This window comes from Myxocyprinus asiaticus, chromosome 38 (assembly GCF_019703515.2).
Source record: "Myxocyprinus asiaticus isolate MX2 ecotype Aquarium Trade chromosome 38, UBuf_Myxa_2, whole genome shotgun sequence".
NCBI classification, from domain to species: Eukaryota; Metazoa; Chordata; class Actinopteri; order Cypriniformes; family Catostomidae; genus Myxocyprinus; species Myxocyprinus asiaticus.
The window spans coordinates 27,463,955-27,490,028 of record NC_059381.1 but is presented as its reverse complement, the minus strand read 5'-3'; the positions used below and the strand labels follow the sequence as shown (position 1 = coordinate 27,490,028).

Below are 26,074 nucleotides of genomic sequence, written 5' to 3'. Positions count from 1 at the left end.
TCCAATTTGGTTACATACATTTTTTAAAAACCTTTATAGCATTATCTACAAAATAAATAAATAAATAAAATCAAACTTTAAAATTGTCATGTGGTGTAACCATCAAGTAAAAAGTATAATACTTTCTTTGCACCTTGAACACATGAGAGTATAAACAACTTAATTATTAATTTCCAAAAAGTTTTTAAACACATTTTTCAAGGATAAAAAAATAAAAAAAATAATAATAATTATATATATATTATGAATTTTTGAATCAAACATATAAAGACCTTTTGTCAAGGTTACACCACATGATTTGAACAAAATGTGCCTTTTCATAAAATCTGATGTTTTTTAAAACTTCACGCTCAGTCTTGAGGGTCTAAAGGTGTTATGCTCTGTTTTATGTTTTTTATGGTCAACATAAACATCAAAATGGCTACCTAGAGTTGAAGTCAGAAGTTTACATACACTTAGGTTGAAGTCATTAAAACTCACTTTTTTAACCACTCCACAGATTTAATATTAGCAAACTATAGTTTTGGTAAGTCGTTTAGGACACCTACTTTGTGCATGACACGAGTAATTTTTCCATCAACTGTTTACAGACAGATTGTTTCACTTTTAATTGACTATATCACAATTCTAGTGGGTCAGAAGTTTACATACACTAAGTTAACTGTGCCTTTAAACAGCTTGGAAAATTCCAGAAAATTATGTCAAGCCTTTAGACAATTAGCTTCTGATTGGAGGTGTACTGAATTGGAGGTGTACCTGTGGATGTATTTTAAGGCCTACCTTCAAACTCAGTGCCTCTTTACTTGACATCATGGGAAAATCAAAAGATATCAGCCAAGACCTCAGAAAAAAAAATTGTGGACCTCCACAAGTCTGGTTCATCCTTGGGAGCAATTTCCAAACGCCTGAAGGTACCACGTTCATTTGTACAAACAATAGTACACAAGTATAAACATCATGGGACCATGCAGCCATCATACTGCTCAAGAAGGAGACACATTTTGTCTCCTAGAGATGAATGTAGTTTGGTGCGAAAAGTGCAAATCAGTCCCAGAACAACAGCAAAGGTCCTTGTGAAGATGCTGGAGGAAACAGGTAGACAAGTATCTATATCCACAGTAAAACGAGTCCTACATTGACAACCTGAAAGGCTGCTCAGCAAGGAAGAAGCCACTGCTCCAAAACTGCTTTAAAAAAGCCAGACTACAGATTGCAAGTGCACATGGGGACAAAGATCTTACTTTTTGGAAAAATGTCCTTTGGTCTAATGAAACAAATATTGAACTGTTTGGCCATAATGACCATCGTTATGTTTGGAGGAAAAAGGGTGAGACTTGCAAGCCGAAGAACACCATCCCAACTGACCTCAATCCGATATATAATTTGTTGGCAAAACTGAAAAAGCGTATGCGAGCAAGGAGTCCTACAAACCTGACTCAGTTACACCAGTTCTGTCTGGAGGAATGGGCCAAAATTCCAGCAACTTATCGTGAGAAGCTTGTGGAAGGCTAGCCAAAACGTTTGACCCAAGTTAAACAATTTTAAGGCAATGCTACCAAATACTAACAAAGTTTATGTAAACTTCTGACCCACTGGGAATGTGATGAAAGAAATAAAATCTGAAATAAATCATGCTCTCTACTATTATTCTGACATTTCACATTCTTAAAATAAAATAGTGATCCTAACTGACCTAAGACAGGGAATGTTTTCTATGATTAAATGTCAGGAATTGTGAAAAACTGAGTTTAAATGTATTTGGCTAAGGTGTATGTAAACTTCTGACTTCAACTGTAAATGTTGATTTAACCCAATGACTTTGATTTGGTGGACAAAAACATTTTGAAATATGAATCATATTTTAAAACAATTGTTTCACTGCTTATTATTATTTATTTTTTAAAGAAATAAAAATAAAAGATTATTCTGCACTAGTCATGCCAACATTTCTTTTTTTCAGGAATTTCAGCTTTTAATGAGACTTTTACTTTTTTTTTTACTGTCTCTGGACACCACATGACATGTTTTACTTTAAACCCCAGAAAGAAATATCAATATGACTAAACTCTTATTGAAAATGTGCTCATCATAGAAAAGGTGTATTCAAGTAAATGGTTTGTGTGAATTGCATTTTTTCATGTATTTTTAATTTAATAGATCTGGACAAATATGAGTGTCACTTTATTGACCCTTATGACACATGGCCATAATATGCACCTGTTACCCTATGTTATTGTATTTTATGATGAATTTTGTGAAAAGAATCCATGTTATGATCATGAAAAAGGTTTTATCTATAGATAGCTTGCCCACTGACACAGACACATTTTTTTCTACTCCGTTAACTGAACTAGTAAAGGAAGTTTGGGCTGTTTCTATGAAGGATGCTTAAACAGTTGTGTAAAAAAGTTGTTCTACACACAAAAGCATTTTATGGGCGAAACCTTGAAAATTGTTTGAATTAAAAACATGTACATGTTGTAACTGTACAATCGCAATTGTATCGACAAAATATTTCATTGAACTGTTCTCTTGGCCATTTTTGAAAGTCCCTTTTGAAAACATTGCATTAGTTTCAGTGGCATAAGTTTCATGTGAACGCACTGGGAAGAACATGTCAACCCATCGCTAAATTCCAACATACCTGTTTGCCAGTTTTTCAGAAATCCGGCATCTTTTCTCAGAGAGAAAGCTTGAATGCTCAAGGTTGCCAGATAGTGTGACTAAAATGTCACCCTGCCAGAATATTTCCAAACTGTACAAGTGTCAAGATTTGATTGGAGGATTTCACCCATAGAAATCTGGCAACCTCACACGTCGGAATCAGATTTTGACCTGTTAATCGCAGTTATTTAAAGTCTGTTATTTATCAAACGTAGAGAATTAAATATTTCACTTGCATGATTAGTTCTAAGTAATACATGACACAATTAATCTAAAGGGGATGGTAAGGGGGGATGGTGGTTTTACAAGGGGGATGCTTTTTGGTATTTCTTGCAACAAGGGGGATGGCATCCCCTCGCATCCCCCTCAACTCGAGCCCTGCTTGCAAGACACAAAGAGTTTATAATTGGTCTATAACATTACCTTGTACTATCAGAAAAGCTGCCATCAATAGCACATGACTGCATTTGTAAAAGCTCAGTGATAATGGCATGATATCAGCCAAGTGCTTGAAAGATGTCTTTTCACTAAATAAACAATAGCACTCCCTACATGCTACTATCCTTTCTCATTCTTTGAGATGAATAGCTCTACTTTTATTTGATGTAGTAACGGTAAGGTCATTGTTCAATGGAAATGTTTATTTTGGGATTTATATATGAATAGCATTGTTATTAACACGACCAAACCTATATTATAAATAAATTACCTACCTCGCTGAGGAACAGGCATGTAGAAAAAAATCCTACGATGGTTCCACATCTTTACCTGTGGTTGCAGCATTAACCACACAACATAATTCACAAATGTGTGCTGACATTAAACAAAATCATGTGTGAAGATGGCTAATATAAATGATTAAAATCAGGCCTGAATGTGTCTTTAAATTAAAGACAGTAGTCCATACATATATTTCATTACTTTAGTACAGAGAATAATTCCATCATGTGCCTAACTGATGGATTTTCTCCCAATTTGTATACATTCTCACTTGTGTGATTAGAAATATGCATCACGCACAAGTTGGAAAGATAATTTCTTAAAAAGGAATAATTCACCCCAAAATTAAAATTCTTAAATTTTTTACTCACTTTTATGCCATCCAAAATGTGACTTTTTTTTTTTTTTTTTTTTGCAGAACACAAATTAAGATTTTTGCTCTGTAGGTCCATACAATGCAAGTGAATGGTTGCCAGAACTTTGAAGGACCAAAAAGTATATAAAGGTAGCATAAAAGTAATCCACACAACTTCAGTGGTTAAATCCATGTCTTCAGATGTGATATGATAGGTGTGGGTGAGAAACACATCAATATTGAAGTCCTTTTTTACTATAAATCTCCACTTTCACTTCTACATTCTTATTTTGTTTTTGGTGATTTGCATTCTTTGTGCATATCGCCCCCTACTGCAAAGGGAGGAGAATTTATAGTAAATAAACAATTTAAATATTGATCTGTTTCTCACCCACACCTTCATATCGCTTCTGAAGACATGGATATAACCCTTTTGCATGTACGATTAAGCCGGTGTGATTACACTAGGCTGGGCTCAGAGTCATACGATCAAACTAGTGCGATCTGCATTTGTGTTCATGGCTGCTGTTTAACAGCAAAGAGGGACTGAAGCGGTTGTCATAATGAACAAGCTGCTCAAATAGTCTTTTCAACATCACATTTTTATGTTACAAACATTCAAACAATCATTCAATAAATGATTAAAACCATTACCATCGGAGCTGACTGTTTTGATCCAGCGGCCATGTTTTCTGATTTCAAACAAAGAATGCATAAACTAGTTAATCCACTCGAGCCTTCTCTCATTCCAGCCGTCACTCATTCTCACCACTTCCGGTGCAAAAAACGTGGAAGGGCCCAGTTTTTAGAACCTTCTATGCTTGATGAACTTAGAATCCCATGCTGCATTGCAATGTAAACAATATGGCAGCATGCAAAGCCAGTAATCGCATTCGCGATCATAATCAACCATTAGAAACATCTAAAAATCACATTATATGTTTGATAATATATTCTGTCTTCCAGTGCATCTGCAATGTAGTGTAAGGTGAGGTTTTTTTATTTTTTTAATACAGCACGCATTAAAGAATACATGCTGGAGGATACGTCAGTACAGGAAAAACTAATGTGTGAAAGGATTAACCACTGGAGTCATATGGATTACTTTTATGCTACCAGGGTCAGTCCATCTCAAGTGGTCCAATACAGGTTGCTTAACAATTTTTTTATTTGATTTTTTCTCCCATTTTCTCCCCAATTTGGAATGCCCAAATCCCAATGCACTCTAAGTCCTCATGGTGGCGTAGTGACTCGCCTCAGTCCGGGTGGTGGAGGACGAATCTCAGTTGCCTCCATGTTTGAGACCGTCAATCCACGCATCTTATCACGTGGCTTTTTGAGCCCGTTACCACAGAGACATAGCACATGTGGAGGCTTCATGCTATTCTCCACGGCATCCACACACAACTCACAGGCACCCCACCGAGAGCGAACCACATTATAGTGACCATGAGGAGATTACCCCATGTGACTACCCTCCCTTGCAACTGGGCCAATTTGGTTGCTTAGGAGGCCTGGCTGGAGTCACTCAGCACGCCCTGGATTCGAACTCGAGACTCCAGGGGTGGAAGTCAGTGTCTTTATACGCTGAGCTACCCAGGCCCCTGCCTGATGCTTGAATGCTTTTTTTTTTTTTTTTTTGAGTGATTATCTCTATTTATTGGTATTGCAAAACCATCAGTTTTTTATTTTTATTTTACCTGGTTTAACCACAACAGCCATCTTTGTGTCATGGCACATGACAAATTTTGTTTATATAGCTGTTTACAGAAACCTGAGTATCTCAGCTCAGGATGGTCCTAGCTCCTTGGAACAAAAACACATCTCTAGAGCAGTGGTTCTCAACCTTTTTGACTCCAAGGTCCCAAGAATATTGTCGGAGAAAATATTCGAAGGCCCCCTCATGTAGGCTATTAGATTTTTATATTATAAGATATATCTATTATAAGATACTTCCTTAAAACTTGTGATTCCAGAAATGTCTAGAAATGTATATTCTTCATAATAATTATATAAAAATTATAATAATCTATCATATTTTAAATAACTTTAAAAGATCTTGAGGCCCCTCTGGAAGTGTGCTGAAGCCCTCTAGTGGGGTCCGACCCCCTGGTTGAGAACCACTGCTCTTGAGCACATTACAAGGTACATGTACATATATAAACATTTTGCACATGATCAAGATTGTTCAAGGTTCCACTTTTAGGGTCAATTTATAATGGGAAGAGTTCAAGTCTCAGTCTTAATGTTTTTAGGGGGTACGTAGGTAAGTATTGTGTGCATGCAGAACTTTCTGGGGGGGGCCAGAAAGTGCAATTTTTTTACATTCCCCTAACTTTCGGGCTTAATGTCTCTGTTGGGGAACCAGATAGGAACCTGAAATTTTCACAGAAATAAGTCCTCTATAGAAGTGGTTCTCAACCAGGGGGTCGGGACCCACTAGGGGGCCTCAGCACACTTCCAGGGGGGCCTCAAGATCTCTTAAATGTATTTAAAATATTACAGATTATTATAATTTGTATATCATTATTATAATTCAATTTACTGAAAATGTTACAAAGTTAATAAATCTCATCAATAACTTGCTTTTTATGAAGAATATACAATTCTAAACATTTCTGGAATCACATGTTTTAAGGAAGTATCATATAATAGATATATCTTATAATATAAAAATCTAATAGCCTACATGAGGGGGCCTTTGAATATTTTCTCCGACAATGGGGGGCCTTGGAGTCAAAAAGGTTGAGAACCACTGCTCTGTAGTAGCATTCTGCTGTAAAAAATTTCAAGTTTGAGATTCCACTGGTTACAAAGCTAGGGCTCGTAGAAATCTGGCAAAAAACCTACTTTATTCATGCATTTTGATAAATAAACAGATGTAATATAAGGTTCACACTTCAGCTTTAATAACAAAAACTATTTTCTGTTTACTAAAGTCACAGATTCCAAAATAGTTTTAGAGAGTGTTTTCAAAAGTATCCGTTTTCCAAATGAGTTGCATAAGCATTTTCAATTGAAAATGCGTTAGTGTGGGAGTCAGAAAAAGGATAATAAATGGCTGTGCAAATCTAAAAGAAAAGTTTCTGTGAAAAGTGTTTAAGAAAGTAACCCTAAAGTAATTAGTATTGTGATTACTTTTCCAAATAAGTAATCCATAAAGTAATCCAATTACAATTTTGATGAGTGTTAGTAATTTGTAATAGATTACTTTGACTAATTTACCCAGCACTTCTCCTTTATCAGCTTAGTATGCAGAAACAACTAGGTTCATTTTCTCACAATTCTCTGTGGCGCTATAAAAATTCCTATGGTTTGAGGGGCCCATCCACCCCAACACAACATTGACTCAACCAAGCTGTTTGTTTAACAGCAGATGGGGTCGTACACAGAAAGCTGTTTGAAAACAATGTTTATTTTTGCAATTCCATTCGGTGGTAATAGTAGCGCAGAAATAACACACTTAAGCTTTAAAAAGCTGGTTTAAATGTACTGTACATTTAAATGGATAGTTCTCCCAAAAATGAAAATTCTCTCATCATTTACTCACCCTCATGCCATCCCAGATGTGACGTTATTTCTTCTGCTAAACACAAAGATTTTAGAAGAATATCTCAGGTTTTTTTTTTTTTTTTTACTATAAATCTCCACACAATGCAAGTGAATGGGTACCGCATTTTTAAGCTCCAAAAAGCACATAAATGCAGCATAAAAGTAATCCATAAGACCCCACTGTTTAAATCTATATCTTCAGAAGTGATATAATAGGTGTGGGTGAGAAACAGATCAACATTTAAGTACTTTTTTAACTTTACATTCTCCTCCCTCCCCAGTAGGTGGCAATATGCATGAAGAATGTGAATCGCCAAAAACAAAAGAAGAATATAATAGTGGAGATTTATAGTAAAAAATTGACTGAAATATTGATCTGTTTCTGACCCACACCTATCATATCACTTCTGAAGACATGTATTTAACCACTGGAGTCATATGGATTACTTTTATGCTATCTTAATGTGCTTTTTGGAGCTTCAAATTTGTGGTACCCATTCACTTGCATTGTATGAACCTACAGAGCTGAAATATTATTCTAAAAATCTTTGTGTTCAGCAGAAAAAAAAGAAAGTCATACACATCTGGGATGACATTTTTGGGTGAACTATTCCTTTAAGAATTGTATATGATATTTATTATGATTGGCTAACCCCTTCGCATGTAAAATCAGTAGCACTGAGTTGCTGAATATTAAATAGGTGCTATGTAAACGCTTGTGGTCATAATGTTAATATGCTCATGGTTGTGATGTCATGAAGATTTCTAAAACACATTTTTGCTGGTCAATTTCAATAAATTGTCTGGGTAGACTGTGTGTGAGAGGAAGCATTGCATTGTGAGCATTAGAATATGTCAGATACTATTTCAAAAGAGAAAGGAATACTATGTTTCCATGCTATAATCACCCTTTTAATAAAGAAATATGAATTGCTAAGACCAATAAATGCCTTATCTAAATAAAATATAACAAACTTTTTTGTTTTTTTAATTTATGAAAATGACTAAATCAGACTAAAGAGAGAGTTTCGATTATTTTTTATTATTATCATCTTTGTTCGTATTCCGCAACAGAATGCCTGGGACTACCATTAGCCCATCATAATAATTCCAGTGCGGAACATCTATTTCATAAGCTGCAGGTCTAGGATGACAAGTGCAATATGGGGAGGAAAGAGTCTACAGTATTACATGTACTCAACATCTGTGAGGAGACAACAAACATCAAGTATAAACCCTACACACCAAATAAACACATTCAGACAATAATGGGATGACACACATTAACACTTAAGCGGGAACAACAAATGACCCATCTCTCAAAAACAACTATACAGAAACAGCCATTACTGATCAAGTCTCCCTTTCTCTCTTTTCTCTCAACCCTCCCCCCCAAACAATCTGGTAATTTTATTGAAGAAAAGCAAATGGATGATCTGAATATGTATGAGTAAACAGGTCAGACAGTCTATCACAGCATACTGTTAGCGGTCCATAAATTTGCTTCCCCAATAGGTGAACAAACGCTGAATGAGTAAGAATGACAGCATGTTGGGAGATGAGCACCCAGCCTCTTGCAGAAGAGCCTCAGAGTGCTTATACATTGCTGAGGGCATCCACACCAGGCAACACTTTACCCTCCAGCAGCTCCAGACTTGCTCCACCCCCTGTGCTCACATGACTGACCTTGTCCTCCGTGTCCCACTTGGCACAGCAGGTCGCTGTGTCTCCCCCACCTGAAAGGGACAGATACATTGGTTATTAATAAAGCAAAGAAGAAAAGAACCTGCATTAACCTTCTTGATGCACTTCAACTGATTATTGGACGACATGAAATTCTCACCAATAATGGTGATGCATCCATTTTTGGTCGCTTCCACAACTTTGTCCATCAAGTTCTTGGTTCCGCGAGAGAAGTTGTCCCACTCAAACACACCAACAGGTCCGTTCCACACAATCTGCTTGGCTCTGGCTACAGCCTCTGCATAGAGCTTTGAGCTCTCAGGACCACAGTCCAGACCCTGAAAAAAATAAATAAAATTTTTTACAGATTTTGATATTTTTGAGAGATCAGTTGTGTGTGGGGAGTGTCACTTTTGAAGCTTTGGAGAATCATGGCATTGAGCAGTCAAATATTTTTGTAGAATGACCACTAATCTGTATACACTGATGAGCCAAAACATTATGCCTAACATGCTGTTGATCCTCCATGTGCCGTGAAAACAGCACAGATCCACCGAGGCATGGACTCTACAAGACCCCTGAAGGTGTCCTGTGGTATCTGGCACCAAGACATTAGCAGCAGATCCTTCAAGTTCTGTAAGTTGCGAGGTGCAGCCGCCGTGGATCGAACTTGTTGGTCCAGCACATCCCATAGATCAGGGGTATTCAATTTAAGTTTCAAGAGGTCCGGTCTCTACATTTCCTTCCCAGTAAAGGTCCAGAAAATAATAAATTGCATGGTATCAGTAGTCAGTATTGCTTTGAAATTATATTTATTTGGAAGAGTTATTATAATTTTCTATGTTGGCAGCAATAGTACTTTGTAAAAGAAAAAAATAGTCTAAAAATCTCTTCAAAGCAGAGATGAGGAAACTGGGGGTGTGAGGGATCTTTTCTACCAAAAGATTAGCCTAATATATTTCATAGAGTTCATTATTTGAGGGCACTTGGACATTAATATTAAAGGTAAGATCAACATTTGTTTTCAAGCTGGGTGACAGCAGTCCAGTTTTTGTGTTAGAATATTTTTACATTCCGAATATTTATTTTTACATTCAGATACCTATGTATGGGACATAGGAGTACTTTCGACTGAGAAAATATAGGTTACTGTATGGGGGTTCAGGGGTAACCCCTGAGAGAAAATTTAGAAAATGTAAAAGTCTGAATGGACCATTTATATATTTTCCTAAAGTGAGAATCTAATAACAATAAACTAACAATTTACATCTTCAAAATGTATTAAGTATAAATGAGCTGACTATGAAATAATGGGAACGTTCTCATCAGAAGCATAGATCTATTAGCCAGGCTAACTAATAATTTCTATTAATTATAACTAATAATCAGAGATGATGACATCTAAAATTGGACAACCATTTTCATTATCTTGCAGTCCGGATGGAACCACCATTGGACCGCGGCCCGCTAATTGGAGAGCGCTGCCATAGATGCTTTATCGGATTGAGATCTGGGGAATTGAGGCCAGGGCAACACCTTGAACTCTTCATCATGTTCCCAAACAATGTGTGCAGTGTGGCAGGGCACATTATCCTGCTGAAAGATGCCACTGCCATCAGGGAATACCATTGCCATGAAGGGGTGTACCTTGTCTGTAACGATGTTTAGGTAGGTGACACGTGTCAAATTGACATCCACATGAATGGCCAGACCCAGAGTTTCCCAGCAGAACATTGCCCAGAGCATCACACTCCCTCCACTGGCTTGTCGTCTTCCCACAGTGCATCGTGGTGCCATCACCTCCCCAGGTAAATGGTGCACACGTACACGGCCATCCACGTGATGTAAAAGAAAACGGGACTTATTGGACCAGACGACCTTCTTCCACTGCTCCAAAGTCCAGCTACGATGCTCGCATGCCCATTGTAGGCGCTTTCGATGGTGGACAGGGGTCATCATGGACACTCTGACTGGGATCCGGCTATGCAGCCCCATACGCAGCAGGGTGCAATGCACTGTGTGTTGTGACATTCCTCCTGTTACCATCATTACAATTTTCTGTGACTTGTGCCACAGTAGACCTTCTGTCGGTTCGGGCCAGACGGGATAGCCTTCGTTGCCCCTGTATCAACTATTAATGTTTGTATTGTACTACACTTATCAATTTAAGAGCTGATACGAGTCCAATGGAAGACATTATTATTGTTATATTATATTGTTCAGCCTCAGTTTATATTGCAAGTGAACCGTAATACTACAATAGTATGTCTATGCAACGCTCACATAACACTGTAAACGAAAAACATTCAATAATGATGGGGATAAAATATACTTTATTAAACATGAAAAATCATGCTTAAATATGCAATATAACAATTACAAGTCAATTTTAGAAGTCATAAATATTAGTAAACATGTCACAGTAACTTCCACCAACAATGTAGATACATCGCGATCGGTTAACACACAAGTAATGTTAATTTCAAACAAGCTTGACAAGCAATGTTAGCTTCAAAAACCCTACCAGACAACATATCCAAGCATTATAGCAGGTACACAACCCTGCAAAAATGGAAAACAGATAAGAACCCATCCAGACTGCTGTCCTGAACTGTGTGAGAGTGAGTGACTGACTGAACTGTAGTTTTTTAATGGCTACTCGTAAACTAAAACAGTACCGCCATCTACTGTTTACATGGGAACGAGACAGCCGGTTCTTATTTCCTGTGTTCACAGACATGACATAATGACGCAAGGATGCTGGTCAAAGCCAGCGATTTTGCACCAAATCGGATCCGACAGCTCAAAATACAAATAATTTTTATAGGCTTACCGTAGTGAATCGGGGTCAGGTAAGAACATGGTATTGAACACTGGTTGTTTATGTACTCAATCAATAATGGCAATTTGTTCATTTTTAACCAAATAATCTTACATAGTGCAGTTTTAATATATAGGGTGAGCTCTGAAATCCACAGTTAAAGCAAGAAAATGAAACATTGCTTAGAAGAACAAGGAACCAGTAAGAAACAATTTTATAAAACAATATTTTAAAAACTATTAAAAATTAAAAAAAAGACGTTACTATTTAATTAACTTGGATTGCAGAATCTACAGGTAAGATAATTTCAACTCATGTTTTTATTTATTTGGCAAATAGTAGTGCTATAAGCAGGATATTGTACAGTCAGCCTGTCATTAATTGCACAATAAAACCCTTCAGGATCATACATGAACGGATTAACCTGACAGGGCTTATTTTGAGATAATTACCTACAGGCTGTATATTATCCCTTACTTAGCAGACACAAGCAAGTAGATCTTTTAATTCTTAACTCTCTGAACAATCGCAATAAGATATCACATAATATCTTGTCACTAAAATGAGTATGCCTTACCATCCAGCCAGCTGGAATACCATCTGCAACAGATGCAGTCCCTGTAGCGGCATTCTCATCAAACTTGTCGGCGGTGACAAAGTCTACAGGAAGTGCAATCTTCACACCGTTCTTCTCGGCCTTAGCCATCAGGTCTTTCACAATTTTGGCACCCTCTTCGTCATAGAGGGAAGTGCCAATCTGAGCACAACAAGAAAAACGTATTTTAAAACAAATTTTGCAGATCTGAACTGTATTGGTGCATAAATGTGTCATACAATTTTCAGGCATTCAGGCATGACAGTAACAAAAGGCATAATCGTGCTACATTGTGGTTGCTATGGAGATATTGTGATGCCAATCAAGGACACTTCAGTGTGTCAAACTTTAAGCTATAATTGTTTTTTTTAACTATTAGTGGTGGGAGATATACTGGTTAAATTGTTATCCTGGTAGAAATGTGTCAATCGGTAAAAGTTTTCGAATATTGTCTCTAATCGCGGTTATGAGAAACGCCGGCGCATGATAAAAAAAACACAAAATGCGCGTTCCAAACAAAGGCTGCACTCGAAGTATGATGGATCTGAGCTGTACAATTTGGAATAAATGGAATATTTTTGTCCATCATTACATACGTTTGCATGAAAAAGTGCCTCATATATATATATATATATATATATATATATATATATATATATATATATATATATAAAAGGTTTTCAAATGTGTGAAAGGTTTACTTTTTTAAATTATTTTAAATACATAAAACAAAAGACCTTTCATTACTTTCAATTTTTTTTAATCTATTTTCCATAAAAAGTGTATATCATGACATACATCAATATCAACTAAAAAAACTATTGTGATATAAAAAAATTCTCTTATATCACTCACCCATAGTAAATATACTGCTCCTCTTTTTCTGACTTCATTATTGCGAGTGTGTACATGAGCTTTTTTTTTTTTTTTTTTACAGAAATTACCCAAACACATTCATGTGCTGCTAAGCAGAGTAAAACAATAAATAACCCAGGTCTTCAGCTTCTTCACTAACAACTTAATCTCTCTGTCAGACCACTCACCTCCATATTGTTAAGCACCTTGAGGAAGGTAAATGCCATTCCTCCCCCAATGATCATCTCATTCACCTGGTCCAACATGTTGTTGATCAGCTGAATCTTATCTTTGACCTTGGCCCTGTGAAGATCAAAGCAACAGCAATCAAAAAGTGTTTTCACTGAAATTTAATTTTTTTAATTAATTCACATCTTATTGGGATGAAATAAAAAAATGGATTAATCTTTCTTTCACCTAAGAGAAACTATAGGGAAGAACTTTTCATTAAGCTACAAAACTATAAGGCCATTTCAGTATGGCTTATCAGTGAGTCAGTTTCATCAATGAACTTTGTTACTAGAACAAACCACAGACAAGAACTGCTCAAATCAATGCAAAGTAGTGACAACCATTGACTGTGCAAAAAAAAAAAAAAGAGAGAGAGAAAACAAATAGCATGTATGGAAATTGAGCAACCACCCGTTGCTTGGACCCAGCTTACTGTCAATAACTTCTGCAAATCATTTGCACTAGTACCCAGAGATTTTAAAAGCCATTAACAGGACATAATAGAAGAAATGAAGAGGAAGGAATCTATAATGTTTTAATGAAAATAATTCTTTTTAGAATCAGATATGAGAGGCGAGTTCGCAGAGCTTGTGCTCTTAAGAAGAGCAGTCACACCTCTAGCCATTACATAAGAAGATAAACTCTGCTATTCCTGGACTGTCATTGATGCTTTCTGAAGGGTTCTTCAGTGAAGAGAAGACAAAGGCTTCCAAGAAAGCATGTCAAACACTTATCAATGCATTAACCTTCAGCTGTCCGTTATATCTACTGAATATTACACCAAAACCTCTTCAGGAGGGTTATGGAAGTTCAATCCAATTTTCTTTTATTAACTTTTGCTAGTGATTTTAATGTTAGCATCCAGCATGTAAAAAACAGTCTATAATTAATTTATATAATATAATGGTTCATTTAATTGCCAAAGAATGCAAGGTCTCACATGAACACTGTATTCTCACATAGCACATGAATGTCAAGAGTTTTACTGGAAAAAAAAACTTTGCATTTGGGTTGTTTCTCACCAAAACCTCCTTTGCCTTGAGAATACTTGGAATATGTCGCATGAGTCTCATGGACTACTTTATGATACTTTTGGGCAATTTTTTTAAGCTTTGAGTCGCTATCAACGGCCACTGTATTGAAAAGATGGGCCGAGACATTCGTGTTCCACATGAGAAAGTCATATGGGTTTGAAACAACATGAGGGCGAGTAAATGACAAAATATTTGGGTGAACTATCCCTTTAAGGAACCCTGCCTCAAGATAAATTCTTTCTTTCTATCAAGGACAAGACCTTTAAAGACCAAAGAAATGACTTTTGATGTTATATCACTAAAACCTGCTAACTTATCATTTTTCACTTAAATAGTTCTTGGGATGAGATAAGATATCAGACCTTTTCAAAGGCTACTCACCCTCCAAGGATAGCCAGGAAAGGCCTCTGTGGTTTCTCAAGGGCCATGGCAAAGTAGTCCAGCTCCTTCTTCATCAGGAAACCAGCAGCCTTCTGAGGGAGGTCCACTCCAACCATGGAGCTGGAGAAAGTAAAAAATCTAACCAGTTAACTTGCAAACCAAGGCAAACATGAAGTTTACACATATTCTAACTAAATTAGTAAAGCAAACAACCTTGCATTCGCTTTTTTTATGTAATACAGCCTTTGTAATGAGGTACCTATGAGCTCTGTGCGCAGTTCCAAAGGCATCGTTGACATAGATGTCACCTAACTTGGACAGGGATGCTCGGAAAGAGTCAATTTCTGCTTGGCTTGCTTTGGTCTGTAGAGGAATCAAAATTATTTATAGGTCATATAATGCAACCTGAAAAATTAAAATCGCAGTAACTAATTGAGTAACTATTCCTAAATGTTTTATTGCTTTTTTAAACAAGAAAAACATAACATTGAACACTGTATACTGAGTTTTAGTGACGAATCTAATAATTAATTTTATAAAACAGTTAGTTCTGGTCCTCAAATCTGAGGCGTTCCAAGAGTGCTGATGAGTCACACTATCAGCACTGGGATGCTTTAGTGTTTGTATCGCTCCGCTTGTGTTCATGGCATTTCAAAATAGCGTGTAAAAGTAACTAGATGTTGAACTTTCATGTGACATTAAAGATTTAAACGAGCAGGTGGTGACGTCTTGTGTGCGTTATGAGCGAGTTGGGCTGACATTGACAAACGGTGTCAGTCAGTGTGCGAGTTTCTTTGAAGTCATCTGGAATTGTCATTTACTCCATGATTGCTCGGATTACTACTACACTATAGCTGAGAAATAAAGTTCAACTTACAACTTCAGCATTACTGCTGATCACAGCTGAGAGTCGCGACAGATGGAGTTATCAAACATGCTCAGGGCACCTAACTGATACCCAGTTTCCGAGGTGTGAGTCTAGGAGAAGATGTAAACTTTCAACATGGTGGAGGAAAGAACGCTTTGTGTCAGTTTCAAAAAGAGAGTTCCTCAAGAAATATACAAGAACGAAACTGCCATCCTTCATGTTTTCTCTCCGACAACAAAACACCTGAATGTGACTGAAATACTTGTAGGATAATTCCGATAGCACGTATGACAGCATAACTCCATGATTGGAACGGATTATTACACTAGAGCTGAGGAACAGAGTTAAACTAACAGCTGCAGGATTACGGTTCATCGATGCAACAGACGCAGGTAATCACATGCTCAGGTTTTCTCTCTCTCTAATAAACACATCCTTGTTTCTCCAATAACTTGTTCGAAACAGCCCATGCTGTCATTACTAGCTCTAAAGTGTGGTTTTCAAATTATTTACGGACGCTTGGCCACATCTTTTGAACTAAAAACGGCAGATTCTGAATCTGTGGAGTAAGAAAGTATTTCCACACACAGTGTGGAGTGTTTTTTGGGACAATAAGGGTCTTAATGCACTACATTAATCTATGAATGCAACAACTATCTCATTGAAGGCACAGTTTCACCGCTGGTTCATGTCCCATCTGCACATAATCATGATTACATTACAGCTGTCTGTAAGCACTCAAAGTTCATGACTCTTGACCTATTGTGAATGAAAGGTTCCGGAGGTGCCCATTAAATGCCAGGTATAAATTTACTATAGTTGTCTGTCAGCAAAGAGTATGACAGTTTCAATCTCTCTTTCTTTGGTCTCTCCACCCCTCCCCTCTCTTCTCCCCTTCCCAGCTTGCATTCCAGCCAGGGCTCTGACGACCAAAAAAGCTACATGATCCGACATGACCTTCGTACAAATGTCAATAGGCCAACTTGACTGCATACAGCATCTCTGCACACATGCACAACCACCTCTGGCCTTTGAGTGCAGTAGATTATTTTAGTTAGTAAGCTTTGAAGCAAACATAAAAGCCAATAAGTAGCTTCTTGCAGACAAATCCAATAGATTTGATAGAAAATTTGTTATCCCGAAGTATACAACTAGCCTGCCCTTTATGTCTTTATTAACTTCAGCATGTGCCATTTCAAGCGACAGATCCCACTGTACAAGATGATCAAGCACTTTTTGTGCTGCAGAGCCATTGGAGTACGGCGCAGCTGTTGTCATGGCACTGACCTTGTTACCCGATGCATCTTTGCCCTTGCCCTCCTCGGCCACATGAAACCGCAGGTTCTCCAGCAGAATGACAGAACCAGCAGGTGGGTCCGCACAGGCCTTCTCCACATCTGGACCCACACAGTCCTTCAGGAACTGAACATCTCTTCAGAGACAAATGATCCAACAAGTTTTAATATTGACCAGTATGGCAAAGCATTGGGCAGTTATGCAGATATGGGTACAGCAAAGCAGACAGGACAGAAAATGGTGCTCATCAAGTGATTACATGGGGATTTCAAGACGTTAGTTTGAGAATGTGCTCGTTCCATAATGTTATGGTATTTACATAGCAAAACTGCACAACTTCATCACTGCTGTCATACATATTTAGTGTCTGCTAAATGTTTAGATTATTCCAAACCTATGGTTTAAAACTTAGGGAAATATGTTTAGGTCAAGATATCCCATATTAAGTGCTGTGCTTGGCATGGTTCTCTTACTTTCCCAGCAGGTTCTTGAGTTCTGCTGCTACAGGCTCCAGAGAGTATTTGTCTGGCATGGGGACTCCATCAGGCCGGCCCAAGTGGCTCATCAAGACCACAGCTTTAGCCCCATTATCTAAACAGTGCTGAATGGATGGGACTGCAGCCTTAATTCTGAGAGGAGCGTTATACTGTTAGTTACAAACAGTACAAGTAGGGGTGGGCTTTATATGCAAAAATATATATTTTCTTTAAAATGATTAAAATAATGATTGAAATCCACTTATCCAAGACAGGGATTTTATTGTCCCCAAAAATACATCAGACATAGCAGAATATCTCAGGTTATTTCAGGCAAAGAATGTAAAAATATTGGTAGAATGTCAATATCTCACCTCTGGTTATTTGTTATCACCTTATCCTTCATGGGGACATTAAAGTCAACCCTATTGGAGAGAGAAAAAGGAAGCTTATTTTCTAATTTATAGTAATGCATTCCCTATATGTAGCAGAACCCCTATTTGTAGAAAAAATGATTCCCAGTAAAATCATTAAAACTATAAGAACTGAAAACAAAATTCTACCTGACGCTGTATCCCTAGAAATCAATATATTGATGGCCATGCATTCCTTGGTTACAAGCTGTTATTGGCTTTGCTAACTAACAGTCTTTTAAAGAAATATTCCAGGTTCAATACAAGTTAAGCTCAATCGACAGCATTTAGTAATTTCGACTTGTCCCTCCTGTTCTTTGAAAAAAATGTTAAAAAAAATAATAGAGGTTACAGTGAGGCACTAACAATGGAGGTGAATGGTGCCAATTTTTTTTAGTATTTAAAGGAAGAAATGTGAATCTTATAATTTTATAAAAGCACTTACATTAATTCATCTGTTTGAACTTGTGCATTACTTGACCTCTAAAGTTGTTTAAATTGTCGTTTAATAACCCGTTTCATGGCTGGCCCACTGGGAAAAGTCCCAGTTCTCCCTATGACCAGTCCGCCCGTTAACGAGTCACAATTTTTCATAGCCATTTGTGTGTAGTCATTTTGGGCATGAAGTATGTATTCAGATGTCTGTAAAAAATGAATGCCTCAAAAGAAATGCACTAATAAAAAGCATTTAACTTCAACTGCTCTCGTAACATCTTTATATTGGTTGTTAATAAAGAGTTAGTGATGAACATTGGGATAATCAGTTGGGAATTATGAGTCTATAAGTAAAAGCTAATTTCAATAAAACGTGTTTATAAGTTTTTCCCTCAATTTCCTTACATACAGGACACACACACTGCTGCACGTTCACACTGTCTCCATGAATACAATGGATTATGTAACACTAAAGCCCCCTCTGTCAGATGTGTTCAGGGGACAGATGACACTGATGTAGACACTGTTGCACTGGCTACACAAATACAAGGAAAGAAGCTTACAGCAGATATTAATTCCTCAAGTTATATGCTATAAGAACATGTGCCATTACAACAGACTAAATGCATATTGACTCATCAGTACAAGTTTAAATGTATCTACCAAAGTGCCATTATATCATTGCTGTTTATATATGTTATATACAAGTAGAGAAAGTGGGCGGGGCAGGCAGGTTGTTTTTGGCATGCCTTTTGGGTTTGTGACTCAGTGTTGAATACCAAAGGTAATTTATGCTAAGAGCCACTGAGAAGATGTAGAGGCTTTTTAGAGAATATATGACAAACAATCTTCATTTATGTGTATAATAAAAACACACCATGACATGCGTGGTCGCCATGAGCATGACAAACGAGTAAGAGCAAGACACTAAATACACGTGCACAGTCTATATATGAATAAAACCGCCAGAGCAAGCCTACACTTGAATGGGGAATAGCACATGATGAAAAAGCCCTAGGGTTTTAAAATATATGAAAACGCGCTGGTTGTCGATGGGATACAAAAATAAAATGAGCAGAGGCTCAGTGATCCTTTGACATTTGCAGCTGAGGGTGGTGTCATTACACGAAGACATTGGCATAATTTTGTCAGGACCTTAAAGACTTGCTTTTAACAGATAAACGGATTATTAAAAGGGTTAAGCAACATATACTAAAGGATGTGCGTGTCCTCGTGGTGTATCTGCCATACTGCACGTATCACGAATCTTTAAAACGTGACGCGTGACAGATACACTTCCGGTTATCAATGATTAAACCGCCGTTCATTCAAACAATCTTACCGATAAATCAAGCAAGGTTTTTATATAGCTACACTAAGCCTGGAAGCATATTATTGAAGAGCATGGACATGTCAGCACATCATTAATGACTAATATAACGGAAGGAGTCTGGCGCTTCCGACGGAATTTATCGGTGACGGTTCACACTCACCTCATGATAACGCGCTTTCCTTTCACATCTACCTTGTCCAAAGTGAGTTTGTTTGACAGAGACATTCTGGCTGTAGATTTGCAGCAAAGCTCCCCGTAGCTTCTGTGTTGCAGTGCTGAGTAAGTTCCCGAATGAGAATGACCTTAGCTTGATGATGATGATGATGCACAAGGGATGGGCGGGTCTTGTCGAGGTATAAGGTTCAAGACATCAAACGCTCATTGGATATCGTTGCTGTCAATCAATATTTCTAACTGAGGACTCAGGATGTTGTACAACGCTGTTGCAACATTACTGTCAATCAAATATACCCTCATGCACAGATAGCAGCATGCAATTCAGAGTTATGCAAAACCAGTACATTCTCAGCTCAGTAAATGATCAACTCGCATTATGATTTAGTTTAATTTTCAGCTGCATTAACAGATGCAGGCCTAGAATTGACATTGCTAGAATGTTGCATGAATGCTTTAAAAAGAAAAGAAAAAAAGTTTCCCTCAGTAGGCCTACTTATCAAAGATGTCTCCATGGAATTGCACTGGATGGTAAAATACTGCAAGTTAAATGGAAGGTTCACCCAAAAATGAAAATTCTCTCGTCATTGACTCACCCTCATGCCATCCCAAATTTGTGTGACTTTCTTTCTTCTGCAGAACACAAACGCAGGTTTATTAAAGAATTCGAGGTGTTTTTGTAATACAGTGTAAGTCAATGGGGTCCAACATTTTCGAGCTCTAAAAACATTTAACATTTATTAATTTAGCTGCAGTTGCTTTTATACAAAGTGACTTACAAAATGAGGAAGGATACAACATGAGTGATTCATCTTAAGGAGTCAGTATCACAAAAGTGCTACATTTAAGTTTGAATCGCATTAGAAAAGTACCATCCAAGACAGACAGTAAGACAGGAAGTTAAAAAGGATATAAAGTCAGCATTGATATCATCCATGCAACTTGAGTGGTTTAATCCATGTCTTCTGAAGAGATACAATAGCTTTGTGTGAGAAACGGACTAAAATTTAAGTCCTTATTCACTATAAATCTTGAAATCCACAGTCTCTGGTGCATTCATAGAGGAAGCTCATTCACACACTTCCATGCACTGGACGCGTGCGCAGAGTGATACACAGTGTTGCCAGGTTTGAGGTTTTCACACACAGTTGGGCTATTTTGAGAATGCAGACGCAAGTTAAAACGATAGAGTGGCGTGTTGAATTTTTTTTGGGATACCTTTGAAATGTTCCTTGGTCACTAAAAGGTAAATGGTCTCATTGATGTACAGTTATTCTGGGATTGAGTACCTGGGAATTATGTGCAACATCTAACCACCATCTTCAAGCCTGCACTGTGTTCCAGTTGGGCCAAATGTCAAGATTTATAATGACTAGGGACTTACATTTTGGTCTGTTTCTCACACAAAGTAATCAGATTGTTTCAGAAGACATGGATTAAACTACTTGAGTCATACGGATACATTTTATGATGACTTTATTTCCTTTTTGGAGCTCGAAAGTTTTGGACCCCATTGACTTGCATGATATGGACAAAAACACCTAAATTATTTTTTTTAAAAATCATTGTTTTGCAAAGGAATGAGGTCATCAATGTCAATGATGAGAGAACTATCCCTTTAACGGAATATATGAGATCTGTGTGTAAAGTAAGTTCAAATCAAACAAACTCTCACATTTTAAAATATCTTAATTTACCACTTGACACAGTCCAACACTAATAGCTTTGGATAGAAATGTCACAGAGCCAATTTCTTTAACAACAACATGGACATGAAGTAATCAAGATGACAAATCTTAAGAGTTATACTTCATTTATTACATTTTTACAGACATGCCAAGACTGCAACGGGATTGGATTAGGTGAAAATTGTTTCCATTTTTGAAATGGAAAAGTTTAGAATGTTATTTTTCTATTTCCACATTGGGGAATGTTTTTATTACTCCTTCCATTCCTTGGGCTGCACCTTGCTTACAGGTGACAGGTTCCATGCGATGCCTGTCGATGTGATCACCTGCAAATATAATATGTATAAAACGTTAGTTATTACACAGAGTTGATGTAACATTTGTGTTTGCAGTCACTTACATATGCCCAAACAGCAGTGCAAAATGTGACTCCAGAAATCAGAAGAGGGGCTCCATATTTTGCATGAAGGTCTTGGGACAGATCTGACTTGTGTCGCACAGCCACCTGACGGGCACTTTGACCTATTAAAAAAATAATAATAATAATAATAATGATTACGTTTCCAAATCGTTTAATACATAATTTATAACATCACTTAGTAAATAAAGAAAGTCACAAACAAGATTCACTGAATTTGAGAGTCAACTCAAAACACAATGACCTTTTAATGTTCGTATACGAGTACAACTAATTGACAAACCACGGTGGAGGTCACATTTGAGATTGTTAGATTTAATGGGGTCATTTGGGGAATGAAAAATAAAAGTTGCAATCAGCATTTGCTTCAATATTATGTTGATTATCAATATCAGCTATATGGGTTATCTGGTGACAGATTGTTCATTTCAAGGCCGTATGACAACTCAATGAAGATATAAACCGATTTAAATGTCGTGAAAATTATATAGAGTGAAAGGTGCAAATATATTAAATTAATTTGTAAAAATATGCAGGCTAGACTGCCTAACTACGGATGTATCTCATCTAAATGAACTTCTTTAGCATACAGACAACGAACGGCCAGTTAAAGGCCATCGTTATATCAATTACAGATTGCTGAAAACTCGAATAAAAGGGATATGGATCTACTAAGATTGTATCTTACCGGAGAGGCTGAAAGCAGCCTTGGCAAAGTGATACATGGCGATATCTTGGTCGCGTGCTAATACACTTGAACTGAATGACAGAAGCAAAATAGAGAAGTACAGAGCGGAAACGCGTGCCCGAGACTTGCGCGCATGCACGCTAGACAATGAGCAGTAGATTCAACATGAAAATAAATATTAAACACTAAAATATGTCTTGAAACTCGTGTAGTTTTATAAGATGTGGCTTATGGTTAACACTGTGCTGAATTTTAGGAACGTGAGGGAATGTTTTAATATGTATTTCATTTGTATAATGAACCATCATTCTCATCTTTTTTTAGATTTTAGTTTTTTCACTTTAAAAAAATTTTAAAAATATATCCAAGTGTATTTTAGTTGTAATCATTTGTTTGCAGAAATACATTGCTTATCACTCGTGTCAGGATGGCCGAGTGGTCTAAGGCGCCAGACTCAAGGGCTGTTCCCTTCCAATACAACGGGTATTCTGGTCTCCGAATGGAGGCGTGGGTTCGAATCCCACTTCTGACACATACTTTTTCATTAATAAACTTTATGCTGTTTAGTAATATCTTAGCAGTAGTGTCTTTTAAATAATGAATAATGTTTTATAATATTGATCATTTGAAAAGTCCTGACATTGCAGGCCTCCCTGCATGTGCAACTAGACCCCTCCAAATGATCCAGAATGCAGCAGCACGCCTGGTCTTTAATGAACCAAAGAGAGCACATGTTACACCACTCCTCATCTCTCTCCACTGGCTACCGGTTGATGCACGTATCAAATTCAAGGCTCAGATGCTGGCATACAGAACAGTTACTGGGTCTGCTCCAGCATACCTAAAATCGTTTATGCAGAGCTACGCGCCCACTAGAAGCCTGCGGTCGGCTAATGAACGTCGCCTTGTTGTACCAACACAAAGAGGCACCAAAACACTTTCCCGGACTTTAAGCTTCATCGTACCACGTTGGTGGAACGACCTTCCCAACTCCATCCGTGAAGCTGATTCACTCTCTGTCTTCAAAAAACGACTAAAACACATTTCTGTTGCACTTTATTCTGTTTTGAATACTATTATGATGCTAGTGATACTTTGTAATACAGCACTTTTCATACCACTGTCTCCTAAGATGATTCGCTTATGTTTTCCTCTCTTGTAAGTCGCTTTGGATAAAAGCGTCTGCCAAATGAATAAATGTAAATGTAAATTTAATCGTAGAAAACATTCCCTGTCTTTGGTCAGTTAGGATCACTACTTTATTTTAAGAATGTGAAATGTCAGAATAATAGTAGAGAGAATTATTTCAGCTTTTATTTCTTTCATCACATTCCCAGTGGGTCAGAAGTTTACATACACTTTGTTATTATTTGGTAGCATTGCCTTTAAATTGTTTAACTTGGGTCAACCAGTCAGCTTTTAGGATTACATTTCAAGGTTGGGCTTGAACAACATTCTTATTCACCTTTAATTTTCCTCTGATTTTAGGGGTGGATTGTGGCTGCTATCTACTATGGTTCCTATTACTCCTTGACAGGAATGTTCTTCCAAGACCAACATAATATTTTAAATGGATAGTTCACCCAAAAATGAAAATTGTCTAATTTACTCATTTACTAACATCCCAGATGTGTATGACTTTCATCTGTAGAACACAAAGATAATTAGAAGAATATTTCAGCTCTGTAGGTCCATACAATGCAAGTGAATGGTGGCCAGAACTTTGAAGCTCAAAAAGCACATAAAAGCCACATAAAAGTAATCCATAAGACTCCAGTGGTTTAATCCATGTCTTCTGAAGTGATCCAATCGAGAACAGACCAAAAAATAACTCCTTTTTTACAGTCCAACTTGCCATTGCAGTCTCCAGGCACAATCATGATTTCAAGCTCTATTACACGTCCTAGTGTTTGATGCATGCGCAGAGTGCTAGATGGCGCTAGGAAGTGTAATCAAGTTTGAAATCATTATCGCCAAGGAGACTGCAGATGTCAAGATTTATAGTGAAAAAGGAGTTACATTTTGGTCTGTTTTCACCAAAAAACGATTAAATTACTTGTGAAGACATGGATTAAAACAGTGGAGTCTTATGGATTACTTTTATGCTGCCTTTATGTGCTTTTTGGACCTTCAAAGTTCTGGCCACCATTCACTTGCGTTGTATGGACCTACAGAGCTGAGATATTCTTCTAAAAATCTTAATTTGTGTTCAGGAGAAGAAAGAAAGTTATACACATCTGAGATGGCATGATGGTGAGTAAATGATAGAGAATTCTCATTTTTGGGTGAACTATCCTTTAATGAGCATGTTCTACTTAGCAAAATTACAGTCACCATGATGGTTCCTCAGCAAAATTCCTCAATGTTAAGAGAAATTGTTTCAATCAACAAATACTAATATATATATATATACATTGGCGGCTAAAAGTTTGGAATAATGTACAGATTTTGCTCTTATGGAAAGAAATTGGTACTTTTATTCCCCAAAGTGGCATTCAGCTGATCACAATGTATAATCAGGACATTAATAATGTGAAAAATTGCTATTACAATTTGAAAAACAATGTTCTGAACTTCTTAGTTCTGAAAGTTAAACTACTTCAAAGAGTTCTCATCTCATCCTCCACGTGCAGCAATGACAGCTGTGCAGATCCTTGGCATTCTAGCTGTCAGTTTGTCCAGATACTCAGGTGACATTTCACCCCACGCTTCCTGTAGCACTTGCCATAGATGTGGCTGTCTTATCGGGCACTTCTCACGCACCTTACAGTCTAGCTGATCCCACAAAAGCTCAATGGAGTTAAGATCCATAACACACTTTTCCAATTATCTGTTGTCCAATGTCTGTGTTTCTTTGCCCACTCTAACCTTTTCTTTTTGTTTTTCTGTTTCAAAAGTGTCTTTTTCTGTACAATTCTTCCCATAAGGCCTGCACCCCTGAGTCTTCTCTTTACTGTTGTACATGAAACTAGTGTTGAGCGGGTAGAATTCAATGAAGCTGTCAGCTGAGGACATGTGAGGTGTCTATTTCTCAAACTAGAGACTCTGATGTACTTATCCTCTTGTTTAGTTGTACATCTGGCCTTCCACATCTCTTTCTGTCCTTGTTAGAGCCAGTTGTCCTTTGACTTTGAAGACTGTAGTGTACACCTTTGTATGAGATCTTCAGTTTTTTGGCAATTTCAAGCATTGTATAGCCTTTATTCCACAAAACAATGACTGACGAGTTTCTAGAGAAAGCTGTTAAATTTGTTTGCCATTTTTTACCTAATATTGATTTTAAGATATGCCAGTCTATTGCATACTGTGGAAACTCAAAAACAAACACAAAGTTAAGCTTCATTTAATGAACCAAATAGCTTTCAGCTCTGTTTGATATAATGGCAAGTGATTT

General features: G+C 37.2%; 2 protein-coding genes and 1 non-coding gene across 3 annotated transcripts; 1 reads left to right on the top strand and 2 right to left on the bottom strand.

Annotated features, from left to right (window-relative positions):
- Positions 1–8,314: 8,314 nt before the first annotated feature.
- Positions 8,315–20,040, bottom strand: pgk1 (phosphoglycerate kinase 1). Its single transcript, XM_051677578.1, has 10 exons — positions 19,873–20,040; positions 17,906–17,956; positions 17,529–17,684; positions 17,047–17,191; positions 15,151–15,254; positions 14,892–15,011; positions 13,434–13,548; positions 12,373–12,552; positions 9,135–9,312; positions 8,315–9,027 (listed from the first exon to the last, which is right to left on the bottom strand). Exons 1-10 carry the CDS (start codon positions 19,935–19,937, stop codon positions 8,888–8,890), a joined length of 1,254 nt encoding a protein of 417 aa, XP_051533538.1. The 5' UTR covers positions 19,938–20,040; the 3' UTR covers positions 8,315–8,887.
- Positions 20,041–21,682: 1,642 nt separating this feature from the next.
- Positions 21,683–22,805, bottom strand: LOC127428897 (cytochrome c oxidase subunit 7B, mitochondrial-like). Its single transcript, XM_051677564.1, has 3 exons — positions 22,681–22,805; positions 21,975–22,096; positions 21,683–21,900 (listed from the first exon to the last, which is right to left on the bottom strand). Exons 1-3 carry the CDS (start codon positions 22,715–22,717, stop codon positions 21,826–21,828), a joined length of 234 nt encoding a protein of 77 aa, XP_051533524.1. The 5' UTR covers positions 22,718–22,805; the 3' UTR covers positions 21,683–21,825.
- A 296-nt stretch (positions 22,806–23,101) lies between these two features.
- On the top strand, positions 23,102–23,212 carry trnal-caa (transfer RNA leucine (anticodon CAA)). Its single transcript has 2 exons — positions 23,102–23,139; positions 23,167–23,212. It is a non-coding gene; the product is annotated as a tRNA-Leu (tRNA).
- Positions 23,213–26,074: the final 2,862 nt, after the last annotated feature.